Here is a 25,364-nt window from a genome sequence, read left to right as displayed (position 1 = left end):
TTCAAAATAACCACTGATTCGAAACAAAAGATTCGTAAAGCTTCAAAGCTTCACGAAGCAGTGTTATGAAATCGCCCATCACTAGATATTGTTGAATAAAGTCGTTATTTTGGGTTTTTTTGGCACACAAAAAGTATTCTTGTCGATTCATAACATTAACGTTGAACCACTGTAGTCACATGAACTGTTTTTCTTTAGTAGCTTTCTGAGCATCTGAAAGTGTTAATTATCTTGCCTCACTGAGCCATCGGATTTTATAAAAAAATATCTTAATTTGTGTTCTGAAGATGAACGAAGGTCTTACGGGTGTGGAGCGACATGAGGGTGAGTAATTAATGACAGAATTTTCATTTTTGGGTGAACTAACCCTTTGAGATGGCTGCCTTGTTTTGGCCAAATTCTAAGAAAACGTACCAATAGGCAGCTCACGTTTGGGAAAAATGTAACTTTTCTGAAAAAAGACGACGACGAAGAAAAAAGAATTACTGGCCTTTCTCTATGCACAATTATAATGTCGATGATTAATAATGCCAAAACCATGTTTTTACAGTGTAGACATACACTACTGTTCAAATGTTTAGGGGCAATAAGAGTTTTTGAAAGTTTCTTTTGCTCACCAAGGCTGCATTTATTAGATCAAAAATACAGTAAAACAGTAATATTGCAAAATGGCAAGCTGAATTTTCAGCATCATTAATCCAGTCTTCAGTGTCACATCATCCTCCTGAAATCATTCTAATGAGCTGATTTGATGCAAAAGAGACACTTTATATTACTATCAATCTTGCAAACAGTTGTGCTGCTTAATATTTTTTGTGGAAATTTATTCATTTTTTTATTAATAGAAAGTTAAAAAACAACAGCATTTATTTGAAATGCAAATATTTTGTAACTATAAATTATAAATGCTTTTACTGTCACTTTTGATCAATTTAATGTGTCTTTGCTGAATAAAAGGATTCATTTCTTTAAAAAAAAAAAAAAAAAAAAAAAAAAAAATCGTACTGACTTCAAATGTTTGAACTGTAGTGTGTACTTCAGTTGATTTTATATGCACCAACAGTTTGTGCTATATCCATTGACCGTCTAGTTCTCTTGAGAATGCGTGTCAATTATGTATGACAACATCGGGCATGAAATAATCCTCAACACTTCTATTGAAATGTTGTAAAACAGCCATTTAGCTTTATTATAATTGCTTGCATAGATGAAATTGCTGTTTACAAACAGACACTCGGCGACGACACTTCTAGGTTCTTTTGGCACCCTGGAAAAGTGCTGTTTTAGATTAGTGCTTCACAAAAATTGAGCAAAAAAAGAGCAATAAGCACCGTGTGAGTGGTTGAAACACCACATTTCTAAAAGACTGAACTGTTTTAAAAGCACTTCCATTACGATGTTTTTCATTTCCAAAATGCACATGGTTTGACAAACAAAAGGCCAAATATGATCCAAGTATGATCGTATATGTACTATAAACCCACTACCAACTGATTTTTTCCCTCAAAAAAAAAAAAAAAAAAAAAAAATGTATTCACTATAAACCAGTTTCACTTCCAAATAATGTTCATCAATTTACAAATATTATAAAATGCTTAACAGATTCAATCTATAAGGCAATAGACAGGCCTCTGTTTAATCTACAATTATGTTGACTCTTAACGGCAAAACTCCCTTTGAGTCACCAACTTACTTTCAGAAAAGTTTTATGACAAGACAACAAAATCACTGCGTTAGGATTTTGACAAACTGATCAATCAGATTAAATGGCTTCAGACTCGCTGTAATGTTTACTTGTGCCCTTCAAAGGGAAACCCAGCAGACTGACTTTCAGCTAGACACTTTTCAAAATATCGTTCACAGAACAGAGCTTAAAATAGACAAAGACTGACTGATCATGATGTCAGAAACAATAACAAGTCACAACAAGAAAACAGTCTTAACAGTGCACAGAGAGACAGGAACCATTATAACATTAGTATTGTTGTGAAGCTACAGGACTAGACTATGATTTGCTTAAATTTTGATTTAAGCAATGTAGGACTGGCACAGAGAACATTTGAAATTCAAAACTGTGGCATAGATGTCAAACATTTCCATCAGTGAATTATGCTGCCTTTTAAATGTCAAACTATGCTGTATATAAAGATAACTAACATTGAATTAGTTCAATTGTTCTGCAGCTATAAATGATCCACAGCCTGCTGCATCCTCACATGCCATATAGCTGGGACTCTATCAGACGTGACCATAGACTGTAAAAAAAGATGGACGTCGCGACGCCACTTCCTTCCATTGTAATGAACTGAAGACTATAAAATTATACAAAATTTAAAATTCTACCTATAAAATAATAGGCTATTCTGTTTCTAGAGCAATAATATTTTTGAAACAGCGAATTCAGTAGATAAACTCAATATAATATGCCACTAGAAACAACTCTAAATCGTCAGAAACGGTCCTGCCATTTTAAATCAAGTTCAACTAACGTTACAGGAGATCGATTGCTGTAATTAGAGTAGGCTATCATTAGTTTTGTCCTGATAATTATTATTTTATACCCATAAAAGTAATAAGTAACTGCCAGATAACGATCACCTGCTTTTTCCCGACATGGTTAACATTAGGTGTGTTATCTTAACTAATAACATTTATTAATTAGCTTATAACGCCCACATTTAATGTTACAGAAAAAAGTTCAGTGATCCGTCAGATCCTGACGACACGCCCCGTTTTTATAGCATCAAATTGCTAGCTAAAATCTAAATTATCACAAAAACGAACAATTGAATATATATCAGCGTGATAACAACTACCTTAAATGACCAAAACCATCTTTCAGAAAGTTTTATTTGAAGCAGAATTTATTTTTAAGTTTTCACTTAAGTCTCATTCGACTGCATTGAGAGGGCGGGGTTTATGACCTGTACTGCATCCAGCCACCAGGGGGCGATCAAAGAACCCGCAGCTTCACTTTTCAGGAGGTATGAGACACACTCTCGCTTGTGAGCTCGCGCTTGCCTTGAACAGTGCATAAACAAAGTTCACACAGCTAATATAACCCTCAAAATGGATCTTTACAAAGTGTTCGTCATGCATGCGGCATGCATGCGTCGGATTATGTGAGTATTGTATACTGTTATATTGTTTACTTCTGATTTTGAATGAGTTTGATAGTGCTCCGTGGCTAACGGCTAATGCTACTCTGTTGGAGAGATTTATAAAGAATGAAGTTGTGTTTATGAATTATACAGACTGCAAGTGTTTAAAAATGAAAATAGCGACGGCTCTTGTCTCTGTGAATACAGTAATAACCGATGGTAACTTTAACCACATTTAAAAGTACATTAGCAACATGCTAACGAAACATTTAGAAAGACAATTTACAAATATCACTAAAAATATCATGTTATCATGGATCATGTCAGTTATTATTGCTCCATCTGCCATTTTTCACTATTGTTCTTGCTTGCTTACCTAGTCTGATGATTTGGTTGTGCACATCCAGACGTTACTGGCTGCCCTTGTCTAATGCCTTTTATAATGTTGGAAACGTGGGCTGGCATATGCAAATACTGGGGGCGTACACCCCGACTGTTACGTAACAGTCGGTGTTATGTTGAGATTCGCCTGTTCTTCTGAGGTCTTTTAAACAAATGAGATTTATATAAGAAGGAGGAAACAATGGAGTTTGAGACTCACTGTATGTCATTTCCATGTACTGAACTCTTGTTATTTAACAATGCCAAGATAAATTCAATTTTTCATTCGAGGGCACCTTTAAAACATATTATCAACCCTGAACTTTTAAATGGTAGTGTATATATGAGCACATAAACATTCGGCTAAGCATCTTCTTTTCTGTCCCACAAACAAAGGTTTTGCAACAACATGAGAGTGAATAAATGATGACAAACATTTTATTTTTGGTTGAACTATCCCTTTAAGCGCATGACAAATGCACATCACATCCTTCAAATATCATATTTGCATGAGTGCAATTTACATTCTTGCATAACGTATAATTAGGTAATCAGCTGAGTCACGGTGTCATTAAAGACTCCATGGTTTTTCACAGCTGATGGCTATCTGTCAAAAATCAGAGATTGGCAGAAAAAGTGATGGCCGCGCTCTATCTCTAGATCTAATGAATTCAGCTGGCACCACCCTGAGCTCTGAAAATATGACACCCACTCTCGCCTGGCCATTAACACCAGCTGTGTGTTGACTGCTACTGGAGCTGATCAATGCTGTAACACATGCACATCCCACACAAACAAAAATGCTCAAATATGTATGCAAATGCAAGTTCCGAGTTATCGGAACATAGTCTGCAGGGAATATAGTGCAACGAAACTGTGGAACAGGATGCTGTTTTTCAACCACATTGATTCCATGAGTCATCTCCTAATACATTTGTTCCACTTACAATAATCTTATGAATCTTCATCTCAGATTACCATTTGACTGATGTTTTAAACATATTTTGACTCCACTAAGTCAAACTAAGTCTTAAAATGGGACGTCGGGACTGGACAGTGTCACCTGAAGCTCAATCTTTCCACTAAGTGAGTCTGCAGTACCGACAGCGACCAGCGGAGGGCAATTTAGCTGCATCCAAGCACAAAATGGAGATAAGGGAGTGAAGACCAAAAATATATATATATTTCTTGATCTTTCATTGCTTCCACTTTTCTGTCCTCGCTTTCTCCACAGCGACTACCGCTCTCTGCCAGTTTCAGTCCTGTTTTTATTGCTCTGTATTAATTAGGACATCCATTAGGTGGCTTAAGTCATAAATCCCCTTGTTAATTTGGAAAGAAGAATCAGCAGCGCTCATTATGATTAAATTAGCAGAGATCTGCCGGGTGGCTGGACCTTTCTGACATTGATTGTGATCATCAGCTCCAAACATCAGACGGCAGTTTCCCTTTAACCTCTATTAGCATTCTGTACCTAATTTCCGATTTATCACTGGTTTAAAAGGTCTCCCTTGAAATGATTATCTATTTAATCATGATAATGACACTATATAATTTACACAATCAATTTTTATACAGTATTTCAAATCTTGTGCACTGTGAAAACACTCTACATTACATTAAATCATATTTTGAACAGCTTTTAGGTGGTTGAAAGCATCCTGGCATTGATTAAACCACTCTTGAACTTATATAGGGACATATTTCCTGGAATATGTGACCACCAAGATGGGAATGGTGTTTGCAGCTTGCACATTGTTCTGTGAGACGGCCATAGCTGTTATATCGTACAACCATGCAAAGCAATTACTGGACCAAAGGACTCCCATGAGTTTGCTGGCGATACCATTATAGATCCCCCACCATGTGTAACAGTTGGTAATTTTGGGCATCTTTTGGTTTCCTCCGCACATAAACCAGTCCAGATGTTGGAAAGTGTGTGAAAGATGACCTATCAGACCATATTATGTTTTCCATTTGGGTCCAGGTTATGAGATTTTGCGACTCGGCCTCAGAGTCGAGAGGTTTCTGAATGGCAGCACTGCCATAAATTCTAGATCACAGTGTAGTTTTTGTTAAGACAAGGTCACAAAGTTGCTGATTGAATTCTGAGAATTTTTTTGAGGCTACAGTGACATTTAGCAACTATCTACGTACTGCAGTGTCCTTTTATTCAACTCAGTGAGATTCATCTTGCAACCACAGTTTGTTTCCTGATGCACTTTGTACGTTCGGCATATGACGTAATTATTTTTGAGACTGTTCCTCTCAACACATTTAATTCTGTTTAAAGCTGCTGATTACCAATCAACCCAATATGACTCGCCTTTGCAGCTGCATTTGTGATAGTAAATGAGCTACTTCAAAGTTATTTTTGTCAGCCCATAATTAAGACATCAAAAAAAGTTTGACATTCTGAGTCGAGTCAAAATTATGACTAAAAAAAGTCTAATTTATAAGAGCATAAGTTGAAATTGACTGTCATAATTTTGACTTGTCATCTTATAAATATGACTTATGTCATCATTTTGACTTTTTATGACATAATTATGATTTTCCAAAGTATATTTTTTTTTCTTATGTGTTGCAAATAGGTTTCCATGGGCGTCCACATAGTTGACCTGTGGTTGCAAAAGAAAGTAAAACCTTCTTCATGAATGAAAAATCTCAGATACACTAATTATTCGTTCAAAAAATGTTCAAAAGTTTGGAGTCAGTAAGATTTTTTTTAAAGGAAATAATACTTTCATTCAGAAAGAATATATTCAATTGATCAAAAGTGACAGTAAAGACATTTATAATGTTACAAAAGATTTTTTTATTTATGTAAATGGTGTTCTTTTGAACTTTCAAATTACCAACAAATCCTGTAAAAAAATTGTACCACAGTTTCCACAAAAATATTAAGCAGCATGACTGTTTTATACAGGTATATATTTCTTGAGCACCAAATCGGCATATTAGAATGATTTCTGAAGGATCATGTGACACTGAAGACTGGAGTAATGATGCTGAAAATGCAGCTTTGTATCACAGGAATAAATTAGCTACACTTTAAAATATATAGAAACCAGTTCTTTTAAATTGTAATAATATTTCACAATATGACTGTTTAACTGTATTTTTCAATCAAAATAAATACAGCCTTGGTGAGCATAAGAGACTTCTATTGAAAACACTGAAAATATCTTACCGACCGCAAACTTTTGAACTCTTTAAATGAAAGGAAAATATTCTGAAATGTAACAAAACAAAACAAAAAAGTCTTCCATCAATTAGCCGAGAAACGATGGCTTAAATAAATGGTTTGTTTTGTGCAGTCTCTGGCTCTTTAATCTTACCTTTCAATACTGTCTTATATCACACATTTTAAGGCATCTTTTTGCCTACAGGGGCAAATGCCAATGGAAATCCATTTTCACAGTGCAACGGCTGAACCACAGAACTATGCATCAGTGTCGGCCAATCACAGCACTGGATTGTGTTGATAAGACACACTTCAAAGTACTAGTGGCCTTGATAAAAAGCCTTGCACACCTTGCTCATCACTCTTCATTTAGCACAGCAAATCAACCATCCCGACACACACACACATACACACACACACACACACACACACACACACACACACACACACACACACAGCCTATTCATTTGCAAAGTAAACAGACTCACATCTACACTTTTTCTTGCTCGTAAATTGCAGTTAATACACTATTTAGAAACAATACAAAGATTAATTTATTTCTCCTTTGATCTGCTATAGAACCACATTGTGGTGTAGATGAATATTAGCTCAAATAATTCAACATCTAATTAAAGCACTGGTAGATACTGCAAACGAATAAATACATTTTCAAAACATTCATACATTTTCTGTATGCAGAAAAAACAACCTAAGACTTACAGCCAATTAGTCTAAAGGAAATGCAAGGCAACTCCCAACCGATAAAGTTACAAAAGTGTAGTCATAAGATTAAAAAAAAAAAAAAATCAGACCATGCAATATGAGATGTGCGATGTTTACCCATTAAACAAGGAATAAAAATCTACATATTTCTTAGTGTGATCAAAATGTGATTTGGAGTGAAGCCCATTATATACCATCTGTGGTCATACAATCAAAGTAAGACTGAAAATTCACTCTGTGACTTATCTTCATTTTAACTAAAGTCAGAGAGACTGAGAGAGGAGAAACTGGGTGATCATAAATTCGGCAACACATGGATTCGAATGCCAAGAACAAATCAGTTCTTTGCTTTAGAGAGAGATCCAGGGGGCTCTAGGTGGTTTTGCTCTTCATTTGCCGGTTCACACGGAGTTTAATTTATTTTGTACTGACCTTCATCTCGCATTTTTAACAGCAAAAACGTGAGACGCAGGTCACTGGAACGAAAAAAGTGTAAGGTCTGTAAACGCATTTTTTAAAAGTTGAACTTATTTTTAACGAGAGCCACGTTTTTCGAAAGCTGCGTCACGCGCGAGACGCTGCAAAAGACACAAGCTCAATGGCTAAAGTGCGAGTTTACATTGAAAAACGTAAAGTAGCGCAGTGGAATGGAAAAACTGTGTGAACGGTCCCTAAGGGTACGTTTACACAACAATGATGTACTAAACATGGAAAAGATTTCCCCTTTGCATTTGTCGTGTACAGAGGATAACGCTCCACGTAAATGATTAAAAACGCTGTATTATTCATGCCAGGCCAGTAGTTGGCGATGTCACTTTGTAAGGAAATACAACATGCATACCACATGCACATGATGTCACCGTTTTCACAAATGAGCGTTTTCCTAGTTTACGCGTAGACAATAACAGTAACTCCTTTTCAAATGTTTGCACTTTGAGGCCCCCAAAACGCTGTTGTTGTGTAAATAAATGGCCAAAACACAAAAAAGCTTTCTGTTTTTAGTTGAAAACTGTTGTGTAAACGGCACCTTAATTATCTCTTTGGCTAAAGGTTAGGACCTCTAACTAACCCCTAACCACGGTCCACTTCTCTCCACTCTTCAGGAGCACTAACAAGATCAATGGGGAAATAGTGGATGTCAAAAAAATAAAAAAATAAATAAAAAATAAGTCATGGCTTGGAATAAATTCACTAAAGTTTTCTTATGGGAATGACCTCTAGACTTTTAAACTAATCTGATCTTTTCTTATGGATAAAATGTGCCGTCACTGGTCTTTACGGATGAAAAAAGGGATTTTTCATCAACTTTATTTCTTAAAAAGGTGACAAATATCACACTAAACAGACATGAGTATAGATTTTAGATGTTCATATTTTTAAAGCCTGGAGCTATGATGATCTCATGGCTGAAATGCTTCTCCCTAAGGTCGATTAAGTCTTCGTGAGCATGGCAGATTTATATTTAGCTTTAGTTTAGCTCTGTGAGCTCTTATTCCCAGATAAGGGCAATATCAAGATTGATTGTTGACTGACACACAGAAAGAGGACTTACAATGTGTGTATTGAAGCCTCAGGAGCTGAAGAACTGAGGAAAATATGCCTCCTTTGTGGTTCTCATGCGGGTCCACAGCCACTGTAGTGACATTTACTGATCCCGTTCCCTCCTCTTCTCATCATTGATCATTTCCTATCCCTTCTCTATTGTTCTCTCCCAAAAAAATGTTTCTTCATAACTTAGCTGAAAATGCAAAGCCAAAGTATTATATGAATGTATCCGCAAAAAAACTGGAAAACTTTTTTCTGAGATTTGAAGGGAGTTATGGTTGGTGGGGTGCAGCAAAAGTCAGGACTCGAAAATGCAACGCCCGTGTAAGCGCCAAGGGTCAACTTGCCGAAAGCATGAATACCAACATAACGCACAGTGCATGGCTCTGATGGTTATTCTGTTAATGATAAATTTTCGGCCTTATTCATGAAACATGAGCAGAACAAATGTTCTATGTAAATCTTTTCCATGAATCAGTGCTCATTACTCTATTCGTACCTAAATTGTCGCATTCAATTTAATGGGACAATTGGTTTTATGCATGATGCACAAAGAAATCCGTTCTGCTCTGGCTTCATGAAGGTCCAGCTCATCTAATATGGTGACCTCATTGTCGAAGCTCACTGATAGCCTTACAGTTTTGTATGATAAGTCAAAAATCTCAGACTGCTATGCTTTTCTGGATTATAATATTTCTGGTCTCCAATTTGTAACCCCCAATGAAGATATTCAGTTAGTGAAGACATCTGCTTCCCTGTGATTTTAATTGTTTTACAGCAGAGGAGCCAGAGCTCATTCATCAAGCTCCTGCACTACTGCATGCATTGAGCTCCTGCCCTGCAGAGGTGCAGCTCCAGGGAGCTCCTCTATGACAGTCAGGCCAAGAGAGCAGCTCTGCACTCTTTCAATCTTTTAATCAGCTATCCTTTTCTTCTTCTCCATATACAGTTCAACTATTAGAATGATTTCTGAAGGATCATGTGACACTGAAAACTGGAGTAATGTAAGTAAAGTATATTATACTGTATTTTTCTTGCGTACATCTCCCATACCCTGAAACACATCCTCAGGCAGTGGGTGAGAATTTCTTTCATTCCCAAGTTTCCCAATCCCTTTCTCCCTCTCTCATCTTTCACCCTCAGGCTGTAGTGACCGCTGCAGTGGTGGGCCGTGCTTGGCCGTTACCCTCCCACCTCACGGTCATACAGGGCATGTAACGGGAGAATGATGAGAGTAAGAGAAAGAAAGAGAGAACATTTGGAGTTGCGGAGAGACAATAAAACAGCATACGTATTGCATAGGAGATAGAGGAGGTGGGAACATGGCTGTCATAAAAGCTATTCTTGTGTCTATTTGTACCCTGTTTTCAGCACAGCTAGTCTGTAAAATCTATATTTCATCTCTTGAATTCAGAATTTTATGATGTTGAGTTGGTCCTGCTATCAATAATGTATTGATCATCAAGTCAAATCGTATATGCTTAGTATTGCTGATGCTCAAAAAGCCATTTTGTAGGTATATCTCAGTAAATCTTACAAGAGCGTTAGAGGAGACTCTTAAGTTTAAATGCCCATTCGACATAAAAGTTTGGATTGAATCAATCGGATCTGTAAACTATAAAGCTCTGTATGGCTTTCATTTAGTGTTCTGCAGTATGAATTAACAAATAACCTCAGTCCATTCTTGAAAACTTGGAATTAAGCTTTTCTCCCAGAATCACAGGACCAGGTGCCATTATTTTGCCAAAAACAACAACAACAACAAAAAACCATCTCTTATTTATACAGAAATGTAACTGGATAGATGGTCTTCATGCTCTGTGTTCTCCGAGTCTGTGCATAAAGGTTGGGTATTTATATGCAGACCAAAGCATATATTCTCTACCTTGCAATGTAGAGAAACTTGTTGTTCATGTTTAAAATAGATGTTCAAAATAGATGAATGCATCATGCCACACAATCCTTCATTATATAGAATATTTTAGTTGACATATGTATCAGTGGAGAACATGCTACACTGCGTATTGGTCAGTGACGTGACGGGTCATTTTTTTCCAAAGGCCTTAATAACAATAAAAAACAAAGATATGACATCCAAATATAAGATTATATAAGATATAAGATATATATATATAATATAGTACAACTAGATCTCTTTTATTTAATTATATTTTGTACATATAAAGGTATTTTAAAGATTTTGAAGTGGTCATTCGGTTTAACCGTCCAAAGGTCAATAAAGCCATTTCATTAGTGATTGAAATATCTTAAAATGTAATAAATGTATATATATATATATATATTTTATTCTGGCATGATTTTAAAACATCATATATCAACATAGTGCAAAATGGTATTAAAATTATGTGTAGAAGTCGTTGCTTTGATATGAGAAAGAATGTCCGGAAAAATAAATTTCATTGATGTAATTTGGAGTAACTCTAACTCTCTTTTAACTATTTAAGAAATTCATGTTTTCACTCGCTCATACGCATGTCCCGAAAAACATCAGGTCATTCGGTACAACCGCTATAAAACATGTAAAATGTTGTAATATTTTAAAAACTTGTACTAAATATAAAATGTTTGATTGTCCTTGGTAACTAGCTAGCTAGATATCAGCCTGTTAGCACTGTTTGAAAATATCATCATTCGGTATAACCAAGTGTCATTCGGTAAAACTGAAATTTTGGTTAAACCGAATGATTTCTTTGGAGACAAATTTTGACCATCTTGTAAAAAATGACAAAAGCAGAGTTAACTGATTATAGAAATCACACAATCTCATCATTAACACTTAATAAAACCTCAAAATTAATTATATCTCCATGTTTTTTGCACTTTTAAAAACCTTATTCATCAATGACCCATGTACATTCCTATGTGGTTAAAATAACTAATCTCCATGTCTTTCCATGTAATCCTCACACACGTTTTATGCTCATTCTAGCTCATGCACTTTAAATTTCACAACATATATAATACAACTTATTATGGATACTAATAAAGAATAATAATACTGAAAATAAATGTTAAATAAAATTTTAGTCTTCAATTTTACTCTTGCGGACACTATACAGTATACAGGAAATGCTCTTATCAATCGAATGCACATTATGACCACTCTATTCAAAAGAGTGGGAGTCATAATCTCAAACACTTACTGCTGGTTAAATATGACACTCAAAACTGGATAGATGCTCTTTTTGATGGCATGATACAAAGATTTCAATGTGCCTCTTCAAATTCAAAGCAAAATGAAAGCTAACCAAACACACAAGCACTCTCTCAAACACTCTCTCTCTCTCTCTCTCTCTCAAAAAAATTTTTTTACTGAAATAAAATAAAATAAAAACTTATAGCAGTAACAAAGCTTTTCATAAATGTTTGACATGAAAAACAGTGACATTCTCAATTGAAATACCAGTTAGTAAGTTTCACATAATTTTTTTGCTGAAGTATCATTCCGATATTTTCATTTCCTTCAGCCAGTTTGTGAATATTCATAAGCTGTGTGGTCGACATTTCCCCGTAAACATGCAAAAATGATTAGGTGGCATACTTCGGCTCCGGAAGGTTTGTGCTATTTGGGGCAAGGGTACCAGTATGGTATACCAGATTCTCCAGAGAGCTCATTATCCATACCCAAAGAGCGGGACCTTTAGCTGAGTCACAGGGGGTATTAAAACCCTGCCCTGTGTCTGTTCTCCTTCTCACAGCAGTCCACAAGCACCTGCCTCACACCCAGCATATGCATTCACCTGCATTCTCAGAGTCAGTTGCATGGACTCAGGGGGTCATGATCGCAGATCTCCACTCATTTGTGGCACACATGTAACTCTCATTGAATGATATGAATTGGGAAAAAAAAAATGCTTATAATAAAACTACAATTATTATTAAAAAATGAGGGCAAAAAAAAAACAAAAAAAAAACAGTCCATGTTGGTTTCAGCTCTACATTTAATACCACAACAGTGTCCATGGCCATGTCAGAGGCTGGAAAAATGAAGAATAATGGAGTTTTCAAGTAGGCATGGAAACTGATTTAAAACCATCCATCAGTAAAGCTAACGTTTTTGAGTATTGCAAGGTGACGTCCTTGGGAAGAAGGCAGGTTGATTTCGACCAAAGGAAATTAGGCTGAAACAGCAGGTAGAAGAGGGCCATTATTTATTAGATTTTTTATAAGATAACAAAACTACCAGTGTGAAGATGGATGGCTTTGAATGTCTCTGTTTCAACAAAAAATTTAAGCATTTAAAATGTTCTTCGATTTACATTTGAAGGCTTTGTGCTACTTGCAAATGGACAAACAGCCAGAGGTGGTGTAGAATTGGGTTGGTAACCAAAAGGCTGTAGGTACTGTACAAATGCAGCAAATTTGAGAGTATAACAACACTTAAACAGGATTACATCAATTATACAGAAAGAAATCTGTATGCTACTATGATATTGCCATTTATTGTGCAACATCTTCATCAGGCGCTCATTAACATACATTCTTTTACCTTTAACCACTAATTAAGACGCCATAAAAATTGTCATATACATCCATTAAAAACAAACTCTGCCATCATTTACAAGAATTAATTTTGAAGAACACCCAAAGCAACATTGAACCCCATTGACTCAATGTATGAAAAAACTATTTTTCAAAATATCTTCTTTTGTGTTTCAAATAAAACAATGAAGTTGTACTGGTTTGTAACAACATGATGGTGAGTGACTATGACTATCCCTTTAAAGTGAATGTGTGTTCAATATGTACTGTAAATACATAAGGCTTTATGTTATTTTTGTATACTGCCTCAAAGTACATTGTGTCCACAAGGACTTTTTATCAAATAGATAACGTGGTGATATCTTTGATCTTAAACACTTTACCTGAGTTTGGATGACAGAATGAATTATATTTTGAGATTAAGTTATATTGAGAGCATTGACCGCACCCATAATTACAGGACGGGATGGGATGGGTGGCAGAAAGCGAGTAGATTTGTTCTAAAGATAAATCAGCTCTTAAAACAAGGTCATGAACATTAGCAAGGTGCTTGAATATAATTCACTGAAGACATCATGAAGAAGAGAAATTGAGCTGAAGATGCACCACTGTTAAGGGTAAACTTCTTTTCAATTTAGAAAAGAATTATGCACCCAGATTACCATGTGGTCATTATTTACCCATGCCTATGTTGCTTTTGTTAATTAATAAGAAAAACATGTACATATATGGTGTTTTTACGGTATTTTGCATACAGTACATCAATCATCCTACTTATATTGTATCAGGATTTTAACTGACAAAAGTAAACGTATGGTTTGTTATGATGGATGGGGTGTAACATGTATGTGGTCTTTATTGCCAGTTTAACACTTGTAAACATGAAGTGCAGCTAATTGCCACTTGTCCTTTTTTATGATAGCATAATTAGTGGTAACATGTGTTTATACGCTGTTTAGATGTTAAAGTGGGCCTCATAATTTATTGCAAAATAAATGGAAATATTCTAATAGTGTGTAAACTAATAGTTTTTTCCCCCCTAATAATTTGTAGGAATGAACAAATCCCACAATGTGTAATCTCTGAACGATCACCATTGTGCCCTTGAGCGAGGCACTTAACCTCAGGTTGCTCTGGTGTAATAATAAACGTACTATCCAAAGTTGCTTTGCATAAATTGTCAGCTAAATGATAAATTAGAGCAACATTAATGCATAACTTTTTTCTCCCTGCTGAAAAGACCAGCATGCATTTCCATTCTTGTCCAGGCTGGTCTATGCTTGTTAGTGCTGTGCTGGTGAATCTAGTCAGAATTTTGAGATATAGACATGCAATTCTGACTTTTTCTCACAATTGTGAGATATAAAGTCAGAATTGTGAGTTTGTCGCAATTCTGATTTTTTTTCTCAGACTTGTGAGATAATATATCTTGCAATTCTGACTTTAAAACATGCAATTGAGAGTAATAAAGTCAGAATTGTGAGTTATAAAGTCAGAATTGTGAGATATAAACTCGCAATTCTGAAAAAAAGTCAGTTTTCCCTCAGAATTGGACTTATCTCGCAATTGTGAGAAAAAAGTCAGAATTAACGAGAAAAAAGTCAGAATTGTGAGTGTACAGTCCAAAAGTTTGGAACCACTAAGATATTTAATGTTTTTAAAAGAAGTTTCGTCTGCTCACCAAGGCTACATTTATTTAATTAAAAATACAGTAAAAAACAGTAATATTGTGAAATATTATTACAATTTAAAATAACTGTTTTCTATTTGAATATATTTCACAAAGTAATTTATTCCTGTGATGCAAAGCTGAATTTTCAGCATCGTTACTCCAGTCTTCAGTGTCACATGATCCTTCAGAAATCATTCTAATATGCTGATTTGCTGCTCAAGAAACATTTAGTGTACAATTGTACAAAATATTTGTGTACAATATTTCTTTTCAGGATTATTTGATGAATAGAAAGTTCAAAAGAACAGTGTTTATCTGAAATCTAATCTTTTGTAACATTATAAATGTCTTTACTGCCACTTTTGATTGATTTAATGCATCCTTGCTGAATAAAAGTATTCATTTCTTTAATTTCTTTTCAAAAAAATAAAATAAAAATTCTTACTGACCCCAAACTTTTGAACGGTAGTGTATAATGCTACAGAAGCTTTGTATTTCAGATAAATGCTGTTCTTTTGAACTTTCTATTCATCAAAGAATCCTGAAAAAAAAAGTACACAATTGTTTTCAACATTGAAAATAATCATAAATGTTTATTGAGCAGCAAATCAGCATATTAGAATGATTTCTGAAGGATCATGTGACACTGAAGACTGGAGTAACGATGCTGAAAATTCAGCTTTGCATCACAGGAATAAATTACTTTGTCAAATATATTTAAATAGTACACAGTTATTTTAAATTGTAATAATATTTCACAATGTTACTGTTTTTTACTGTATTTTTAATTAAATAAATGTAGCCTTGGTGAGCAGACGAAACTTCTTTTAAAAACATTAAAAATCTTAGTGGTTCCAAACTTTTGGACTGTACTGTATATCTCGTAATTGAGTTTATAATGCCTAATTGTGATATTATAACCCACAATTCTGACTTTTTTCTCACAATTGTGAGTTTATTTCTGTGGCATTAAATGTAGAGCTGAAACCAACATGGACTGTTTTTTTTTGCCCTAATTTTTTAATAATAATTGTAGTTTTATTATAAGCATTTTTTTCAATTCATCATTCAATGACAGTTACATGTGTGCCACAAATATAAACAGTCGCAATTACCAGTTTTATTTTTTACTTAGTGGCAGAAACAAGCTTTCATAACGTTTTGCTATTTTCTGCCTTGCCTATATGAATTTTTTTTTGGCTTACGCACCTAGATACTCTTCAAGTATTTAAAAAATTATTTAAATACTCTTCAAGTATTTAAAAAAAAATACAAATAAATCATTAAATTGAGTGTGTATAGCACAGCTCACATAATTTGGTATTGGAAGTATTTAATGAGAAATATTTGAGTTCAGATCAGAATCTCTTCTTCTGAGTGACCTTTTGTCTTGACAAATTTGTTCAACTATTTTAGTCTTTTTTAGCAAGATCAATACCGTTACCGGATGGCTATTACGTCGATTAGCTTTTAGCAGAACAATGGCATACTCACTGACACCTCAGATATAGATTTTCTAACTACAACAAAAGACACTTCTGCAATGACTGGACGATTATCACACTGCGGAGCACCCACAGCTTTCCTTTAGTTGTCATTCACCTTGTTCCCATGCCAAATACCTTATGTTTTCATTAAGAATAGAAGAGTACGGTTTGAGGCCTCTAGCATGACTTGTAGGATGACCTTGGTGCTTATTTTACGGTTTCCTGTGTGGATCACAATGCATTTTTTCACGTTCACACCGCTGCTATTTCATGAATGCACAAGGGCACATTGTCAATATACTAGACATAAGCATAGAAACCTAAAACCTCAATGGCTGAGTCACTCTATAGACCGTCTAGCCCATCTCCAGAGGTGCTTTGTCTGTTGACGTCACACTTTTGTTGTCTCTCCAAATAAGTTCCGTCCTAACTGACCTTGTACATATATATGGGCTCAGCTGAGTGGAGCTGAAGCATAAAAACTAGGTGAGCCTGCCCAGGGGCCTCCTGAGTACGGAGCAGTGCTGGCCTGCATTCAGCTTTAGCCAGCCAGCCAGCCTTCTCACATCTGCCCTTGCCCCCTTTTATTGGCTGAACAGATGTGACCAACCTCCCAAGGGCTGTGTTGAGTTTTACTTCCTCAGCTCCTGTCCACATCCTCTCCAAAATGGAGTTTATATTCTGACAAAACCATACTTTGGGTGCACCGGGCCAAACTACTATCTGCATATCTAGACAACAGTCTGTTTTTAAAATGACTGTTGCATTATTATTATGTAGTTAGTTATGTATAAATATTAAAGGGTTAGTTCACCTAAAACTGAAAATTGATCCCATGATTTACTCACCCTCAAGTCATCCTAGGTGTATGGGTCATTGACGAATAAGGTTTTTAAAAGTGTAAAAAAAAATAAAAAACATAATGGAGATAATAAAACTTCAAAATTAATTATAAGTGTTAACAATGAGATTATGTGGTTTTTATAATCAATTAACACTGCTTTTGTCATTTTTTACAATATGGACAAAATTTGTCACCAAAAATTCGGTTTTACCGAATGACACTTTTGGTTATACCGAATGACGATATTTTCAAACAATGCTAACAGGCTGATATATAGCTACCTAGAAAAAGGACAATCAAACATTTTATATTTAATACAAGTTTTTAAAATATTACAACATTTTACATGTTTTATAGCGGTTGTACCGAATGACCTGATGTTTCGGGACATGCGTATGAGCGAGTGAAAACATGAATTTCTCAAATAGTTAAGAGAGAGTTAGTTACTTTGCTTCATGACCATGTGGTCCTTTGCAGGTGTCTGAATGATGTCACATCTTGTCACATGATACTGATCGCATGACTTGATCAAGAATGGTCCCTTTTTATTGGTTACTCCAAATGACATCAGTGAAATTAATTTTTCCGGACATTCTTTCTCATAACAAAGCAACGACTTCTACACATAATTTTAATACCATTTTGCACTATGTTGATATATGATGTTATAAAGTCTTGCCAGAATAAAAAATATATACATTTATTACATTTTAAGATATTTTAATCACTAATGAAATGGATGTATTGGCCTTTGGACGGTTAAACCGAATGACCTTTTGACACTTTAAAATACCTTTATATGTAGCAAAATATAATTAAAACCTTTTGGATTCAATAAAAGAGATCTAGTTGTACTACCTTATATACTTTGCATGTCATATCTTTTATTATTATTATTATTATTATTATTATTAAGGCCTTTGGACAAAACATGACCCGTCATGTCATTGACCATTATATGACACTGCCATTATATAGCTTGGAAGAGCCAGAATATTTTTAAATATATCTCTGATTGTGTTCGTCTGAAAAAGAAATACATATACACCTTGGATGGCTTGAGAATAAATAAATCATGGGGTAATTTTCATTTTTGGGTGAACTATCCCTTTGGATTGTATTGATTACTAAGTATTGCATAATTTATGGATAGGCAAAATAATTATGCTCTGTTTATCATCTCATAAAATTAAAAAGGTGAAATAAAATAAAATAAATGCATCCTGAAGCATAAAAACAATGGGTCTCATTCACTAACCATGGGTAAACTTGTGTAAAAACAACTTGTCTTCATGCAGAAAACATGATTTATCAGTAAGATAACACTTACATTTGTTCTATATTTAGGACAAAATGTAGAACTAACTCAAATAATAAACATGCACAAAAATATTTAATAATAAATATTGTAGGGTTACTACAAAAAAAAATAAAAAATAAAATCTGTATGCACCAGTCTACACCTTATATAATCTAAACAAGCAAATTAAATGTTTTAAATTAATATATTTTTATAGCTTACCTTTGCTGATGTCTTGATATTCCAACCACAGCTGGCGTTGGACTTGCTTGTTGGGATACCATATGGTACAGGATTCCTCAAAGCCATACACTGCCTCCTGGATAAAATGGTTGCCAAACTCTTTTAAAATGGACACAAAGTCACTGCGCAGGGTGGCCCCATCCAGTGAATGAATTGCTGAACTGAAGGCTGAAGTAGAAAGGTAAAAGAAAGTGTCATTTAGTGGAGCAAGAGGCTTCAGAGTATCACATCAAACTTTAAAGGTGCCCTAGAATTAAAATTGAATTTACCTTGGCATAGTTGAATAACAAGAGTTCAGTACATGGAAATGACATACAATGAGTCTCAAACACCATCGTTTCCTCCTCCTTATATAAATCTCATTTGTTTAAAAGACCTCAGAAAAACAGGCGAATCTCAACATAACACCGACTGTTACGTAACAGTCGGGATCATTAATATGCACGCCCCCAATATTTGCATATGCCAGCTCATGTTCAAGGCATTACACAAGGGCAGCCAGTATTAACGTCTGGATCTGTGCACAGCTGAATCATCAGACTAGGTAAGCAAGCAAGGACAATAGCGAAAAATGGCAGATGGAGCAATAATAACTGACATGATCCATGATATCATGATATTTTTAGTAATATTTGTAAATTGTCTTTTTAAATGTTTCGTTAGCATGTTGCTAATGTACTGTTAAATGTGGTTAAAGTTACCATCGTTTCTTACTGTATCCATGGAGACAAGAGCCGTCGTTATTTTCATTTTTCAAACACTTGCAGTCTGTATAATGCATAAACACAACTTCATTCTTTATAAATCTCTCCAACAGTGCGTAATGTTAGCTTTAGCCACAAAGCACCATCAAACTCATTCAGAATCAAATGTAAACATCCAAATAAATACCATACTTGCGCGATTAGACATGTTGCATGACGAACACTTTGTAAAGATCCATTTTGAGGATTATATTAGCTGTGTGAACTTTGTTTATGCTGGTTAAGGCAAGCGCGAGCTCCGGGGGAGGGGAGCAAGAGAATTTAAAGGGGCAGCAGCCTGAATCGGCGCACATTTAATGATGCCCCAAAATAGGCAGTTAAAAAACTGAATTAAAAAAAATCTATGGGGTATTTTGAGCTGAAACTTCACAGACACATTCAGGGGATACCTTAGACTTATATTACATCTTTTGAAAACACATTCTACGGCACCTTTAAATTCTCAATTAAAAACAGAAGCTGAATAATAGACCAAACAAGAGAGAAAAGATTCAAAATGTATTGAGATGTGATGAAGATTACAAAGCTTTACTATTAAATGTTGTTTTTTTAGTGCAGCTAAAATATGCTTGAAGAAATCAAATGGCTGTTTTCAATACAGTTACACTACAATGGTGCAGTTAAAATGACAAGGCGAATAATGTGGGAAGAGAAAGTGAAAACATGATCTGTCAGTGTGCTGAGTGAAATGCTATCTGGGGAAACAAAGGAAGGATAAACAACAAGGCCTTGTAGAGGTATTGAATGCCTTTGTGTAGGTTGATGTCTGATCTTTTAAAAACTTTTACTGCTTTTTTCAACACAGAATATCCATCATAGAAATTAAATGTAAGCTTTTAGTCATAGAATATAAATTTCCCTGCGATACTTTAGAATGTAAAGTATTTGTTAACATGCACTTTTGCAAAAGTACTGAAGACCTCTATTTGGTACACAGAAGAACTCGGTGGTTTGCATATTAACAAAACATGCTATCCATTTAATAAAAATGTTTCATGTGGGTATTCACAGAATGCACTATCCAATATTTGCAAATCCAATATTTCAACACAATGATGTTTTTAATAAAATGTTGCGCAACAAAAAAAGCCATATTTAGGTTCCTCTCACAACCTTCATGCTCAATTTTGCAAAATGACCTCAAGTGAGAAGATGCAGAAACGTCAGAGGGAAAAAGTGGTAAAAATCAGAATTGAAAATGTAAAAACTCCACGTCTCAGTCATATGAAAAATGAATCTTTTAATGGTAATGGGATGAGAAGAGAGGGAACTGGTACAAGCAATAAGAGCAAGGAAATCAAATTTTAAAGGCCATTCAGGCCATTCATTAATAGGGAGTATTTCTTTTAGAACTGCACTTGGGATTTGACATCTCCTCATTAAATATACAGCGTTCATTAAACAAATGAAGCGAATGCACTCACAGTGAAAATATGAGGCCAAAATACAACTAAAGTGCCAAATTTTTAAATCTGTGAAGGTTGTCTTTTGTCCTCCTCGATGCCAAAGTGTGTAATTTCTGCACCACTAGCGTCACAGAATTGGAAAAAATAATGACTGTTCTCAAACTGGTTTCTTAAACATTCCACCAATCTGCTGTTTACATAGAAATCAACCTACAGATGGCTTTCTTTTGGCTCTCTGTGAAGATTAAGCTAGGTTAAAAAATACAGGATAAAAAATACAGACTTCAGCTTTAAACATGCTCGCCATCTGGGATCAGCAAAGCACTGAGAACCGCCTCTTTCACAGCAGGCAGCCATATTTGTTGGTATTGAGTTTTTGCTTCACTACCTACCCAGCACAGCTGATCTGTCACAGTGAGGGCTCCGCAGTGAGATCACGCCAGTCTACCAGACCAAAAAAAGTTTTGTCCAGCTAGCCTGAAACCTCTTCCTAACCACAGAATGCACTGTACGCTTAGGCAAGTCATACATTTTTTTGTTGTCGTTGTAAATACTTAAACAATTCAAGTAAATGGAAAAAGAGTGAGGGTGTTTTACCTTGGGAGAGGGTCCACTGATTGAGCTTCACATGGTACATAATGGACCGTAGCTTCCAGTGCTGAACCAGTGGGTAACCAGTAACCTCACTGTAGTTCACCATACCTACAATATACAGAGGACGAGAAACAGTCATATTTTAAAAACAAATATAAGACCCAAAGCAACTGTTTGACGAGTTCATGGATTACAAACAGTAAGTTGGGGAGTGATATATAGAAGGGATTGCCCCTTGTTCACCAATATAGAGAAAGATTGTAAGTTTTAAATTAATTTATTTGCATTGTTGTGTACTTTTAGAAGTGCACTAGCATATAAATAGCCTCAACGCTAACACACATGGATTAAAGCCCCCAAAACCTCAATTATTGGGTTTTTAAAAATAAAATGTATGTTTACAAAACTAAATTATATGATGACAGTGGGAACTTGTACTGGTTCTGCTTTGTGCTGTGGTGACGGCTGTTGCAGAGTAAATGTATGACTGTGAATCCCTTAATACACTGACAATACCAGTATGAAATGATTTTTGGAATAGTGTTTGCTAATCCTAACCTTGCTCAATTGAGTACATTCTCTGCTTTTCATGCGCGCATGACGGCATCGCTGCAAAATACACCCTGATCTGCTTTAGCTTGAAAATCACACTCTTTGGATTACACAAAATGAAATGAGGTGCAAAAAACCAACAGTTTTTCTGTCAATTCAAAAATGAGTACGGAAAATGAAAGCACTGACTTGAAACCAAAAATAATACAGGATTTCTGATACATTGAGAATAAATCACACTTGCTAATATTATCTTAAAGTATAAGAATGAAATTTCATTGATGGTTATTTAACAAGATAACAGTGATTCTTAGAAAATTCTTACCACAGAGGATAGTATTATTAATAAAAGACAGGGGGTAGCTCAGCAGATTTGTGTAAATGAAATCCATCGCTGCATTATTCATTTATCTTCCAACACTTTTTAACATGTGAGGCATCGCTTTTCTACCCGTGGTTACCCTGCGAGCTAAAATCCCACATATCGCCATATGTTGAGCGGGCGGTGTAATCAATCATCTCGTCTCCTACAGCAACTGTCAGCCGTGCCTTGCCATCTAGGGAATACACAGCCATGTTTCAATTTAACCCCACCTTAATGTACAGCACATCTGGCTGATCGTACAAAATCGAAGCATATCCGGTCCACAACATACATATTGCTTCCTAAACTTGATCTGACATGTCTTTAAAACCATAACCATTCTGTTCTGTCTGTAAAAACTAAGTCCTCTTGACATTATCATGGATTTACTCTGCCGAATCATTTTAGACCCCTGCTAACATATCAATGATGGATTTGCAGAAATAATGAATTCATAATATCTGTAAGCTGTTGGATCCCATTATGAATAGAGCACAGGTGCTGGAGACAAAAGCACTACATCATCAGCTCAAAGCCTTTTGTTTTAATGAGCGTGACATGGTCAGATTCTTAATTAGAAAGTCAGACAATGAGTGTGTTTACATGTGCATGCTAACATACTCAATAAACCAACAATGTGTTTCAAAATTTATTCAGACACCTTGAACATTTCATTCATTAATACAGTTTATTCACTATAGTTTAAGAAAATGGCAATAAAATTTGACAAGATCTCAGAGATCTGTGTCAGAAAAAATGAATCTTAATTATGTCAGATAACACTTAATCAAAACATGGCCAGGTCAAAGTGTCTGAATAATTTTTGGTTCCAAATTTTTATCAATTTTACTAGTAGTCCACTGTAATGAAGAAGTTTTGAGTATAATATGCCAGTTTACTTTATTTTGCTATCTTCACTTACATAAATGAACTATAGTGTCCTGCACCCACTAGTAAAAATATATCAAAAAATATATCTAGTGTCTGAATAATTTTTGGTTTGTCTATATATGTAAAAAATGTAATTTTTTAGATTTTTGAGAATACAATACACAAAGCACACACGCCCATCTTCGTTAATCTAATTTTGACTGTTAAAGTTTTTTTTAATTTGACACAATTAAAAATTTCACTACACCTGCTCAAAAGCATTTTTTAAATTCATGATTAATATTGCATTGCATAATGTGAGCTTATACAAACTGACAACCACAAGTAAATGGCATTCATATATTTAATATGGACTAAAAAATTTTGTTTGCAATTTCAAGTAGGCTATATTTACATATGCATTACATAGGCCTACAACTAACCTGACAGTTGAGTAGTTTATAAAGGTTTTGTAATGAAAACCAGTCTACAATTAAGAAACCCTTAGAAAACAGTAAACATTGAGTTTACATGTGATTCATTTAAAATACTTAATTTATTATTCCAATATCCAAATATGATACTAAATCCCACAGAAAAAAGGGTTTCTATTTGTAACTTGCTGTCTTTGAATTATAAACAAGACAAACATTCGCTGAATAAAGGTTAGCCAATACAAACATATTTATAGAAAACAGTTGACAATGAATAGAAAGGACCAATAAGAGCAAAACAAATTGAGTATTCAAGAATATCAAAAAGTTAGTCCGACATATAACGAGGGGTTGTGTTAACTAAAGCGTCCGTCATTTAACGAATCTTAAAAAACACGGGTGGATAATTAAAAATGTTTTCTGCCAAAAAAAAACACAAGCAAGAACAAATTTTAAACCAAGCACGGCAATTTTCATTTTTCCTCTCTGTGTGAGCGCGCGTTTATGTTTATGAGAGCTCGCGCAGCTTTGAGACAACGGTCATTTTAAACGCATAAGTAACTAATGTGCTAGTTTTCATACAAAATACGTAGGCTATGTAACATAAAAGGTACTTTAGTTAGTATTAACACAATAACGCAACATGTAGGCCTAGGCTACGTTTCTCAACACTAATAAATAAATAAACGCCTGTTTCTCCAGACTCGCGCTTGTCAGTCAGTCACACATCACAACATTTTCATATTCACCAAGCCATATAGCGATTTCAATTTTATTTAGATTTGTTGTTCAACATTACTTGAGCATTTTATACCCGTTTACCTTAAAGCTGCTGTAGGTAACTTTTGTAAAAAAAATATTTTTTACATATTTGTTAAACCTGACATTATGTCCTGACAGTAGAATATGAGACAGATAATCTGTGAAAAAATCAAGCTCCTCTGGCTCCTCCCAGTGGCCCTATTGCCATTTGCAGAAATGCACCGCTCCCGGTAAGAAACAACCAATCAGAGCCAGGAGGAGTGTCTTAGCAGTGTCAATCAATCAAGCTCGCGTGCGCGCTGATCACACTCCTGTCATGCACAGTGTACAGGCGTCAAATTCAAGATTACCGGTGTGCCGCAGCTTTGCTTATGGCGAAATAAAACGATGTTATATGCAAAGGACCACCCTGAAATCTACAAGAAACCATGCCATACATAATTTGTCAGTCCTGTTTTGAAATTATCTTAGTTGTGTAGTTCTTAAAAAATTAAACAAATCAAGCGGGGATACTTACTTGTCAAGCAGAAATGTGGCTGACTCTGCATCGGTTTTTAATCCGTTCAGGATACATAGCTCCCTCCACCTCGGAAAAGCCGCTCCGATATTTACCCTCGTTTTATTTCGGGCTC

At 35.1% G+C, this 25,364-nt stretch overlaps 1 protein-coding gene across 4 annotated transcripts in view; it reads right to left on the bottom strand.

Moving 5' to 3' along the window:
* The window catches only part of astn1 (astrotactin 1), a 279,541-nt gene that overhangs the window by 69,198 nt on the left and 184,979 nt on the right, over nucleotides 1-25,364 (bottom strand). For all 4 annotated transcript variants that reach the window (XM_048163182.1, XM_048163179.1, XM_048163180.1 and 1 more), the window contains 2 exons: nucleotides 21,754-21,858; nucleotides 18,966-19,154 (listed from right to left, as the gene is read on the bottom strand). In XM_048163182.1, the coding sequence (XP_048019139.1) occupies nucleotides 18,966-19,154; nucleotides 21,754-21,858 (294 nt within the window). The remainder of the gene's footprint in view (nucleotides 1-18,965; nucleotides 19,155-21,753; nucleotides 21,859-25,364) is intronic.

This window comes from Megalobrama amblycephala, linkage group LG17, assembly GCF_018812025.1.
Source record: "Megalobrama amblycephala isolate DHTTF-2021 linkage group LG17, ASM1881202v1, whole genome shotgun sequence".
NCBI classification, from domain to species: domain Eukaryota; kingdom Metazoa; phylum Chordata; class Actinopteri; order Cypriniformes; family Xenocyprididae; genus Megalobrama; species Megalobrama amblycephala.
Note: the sequence above shows the minus strand (reverse complement) of the source record. Positions and strands in the feature narration are given on the sequence as shown.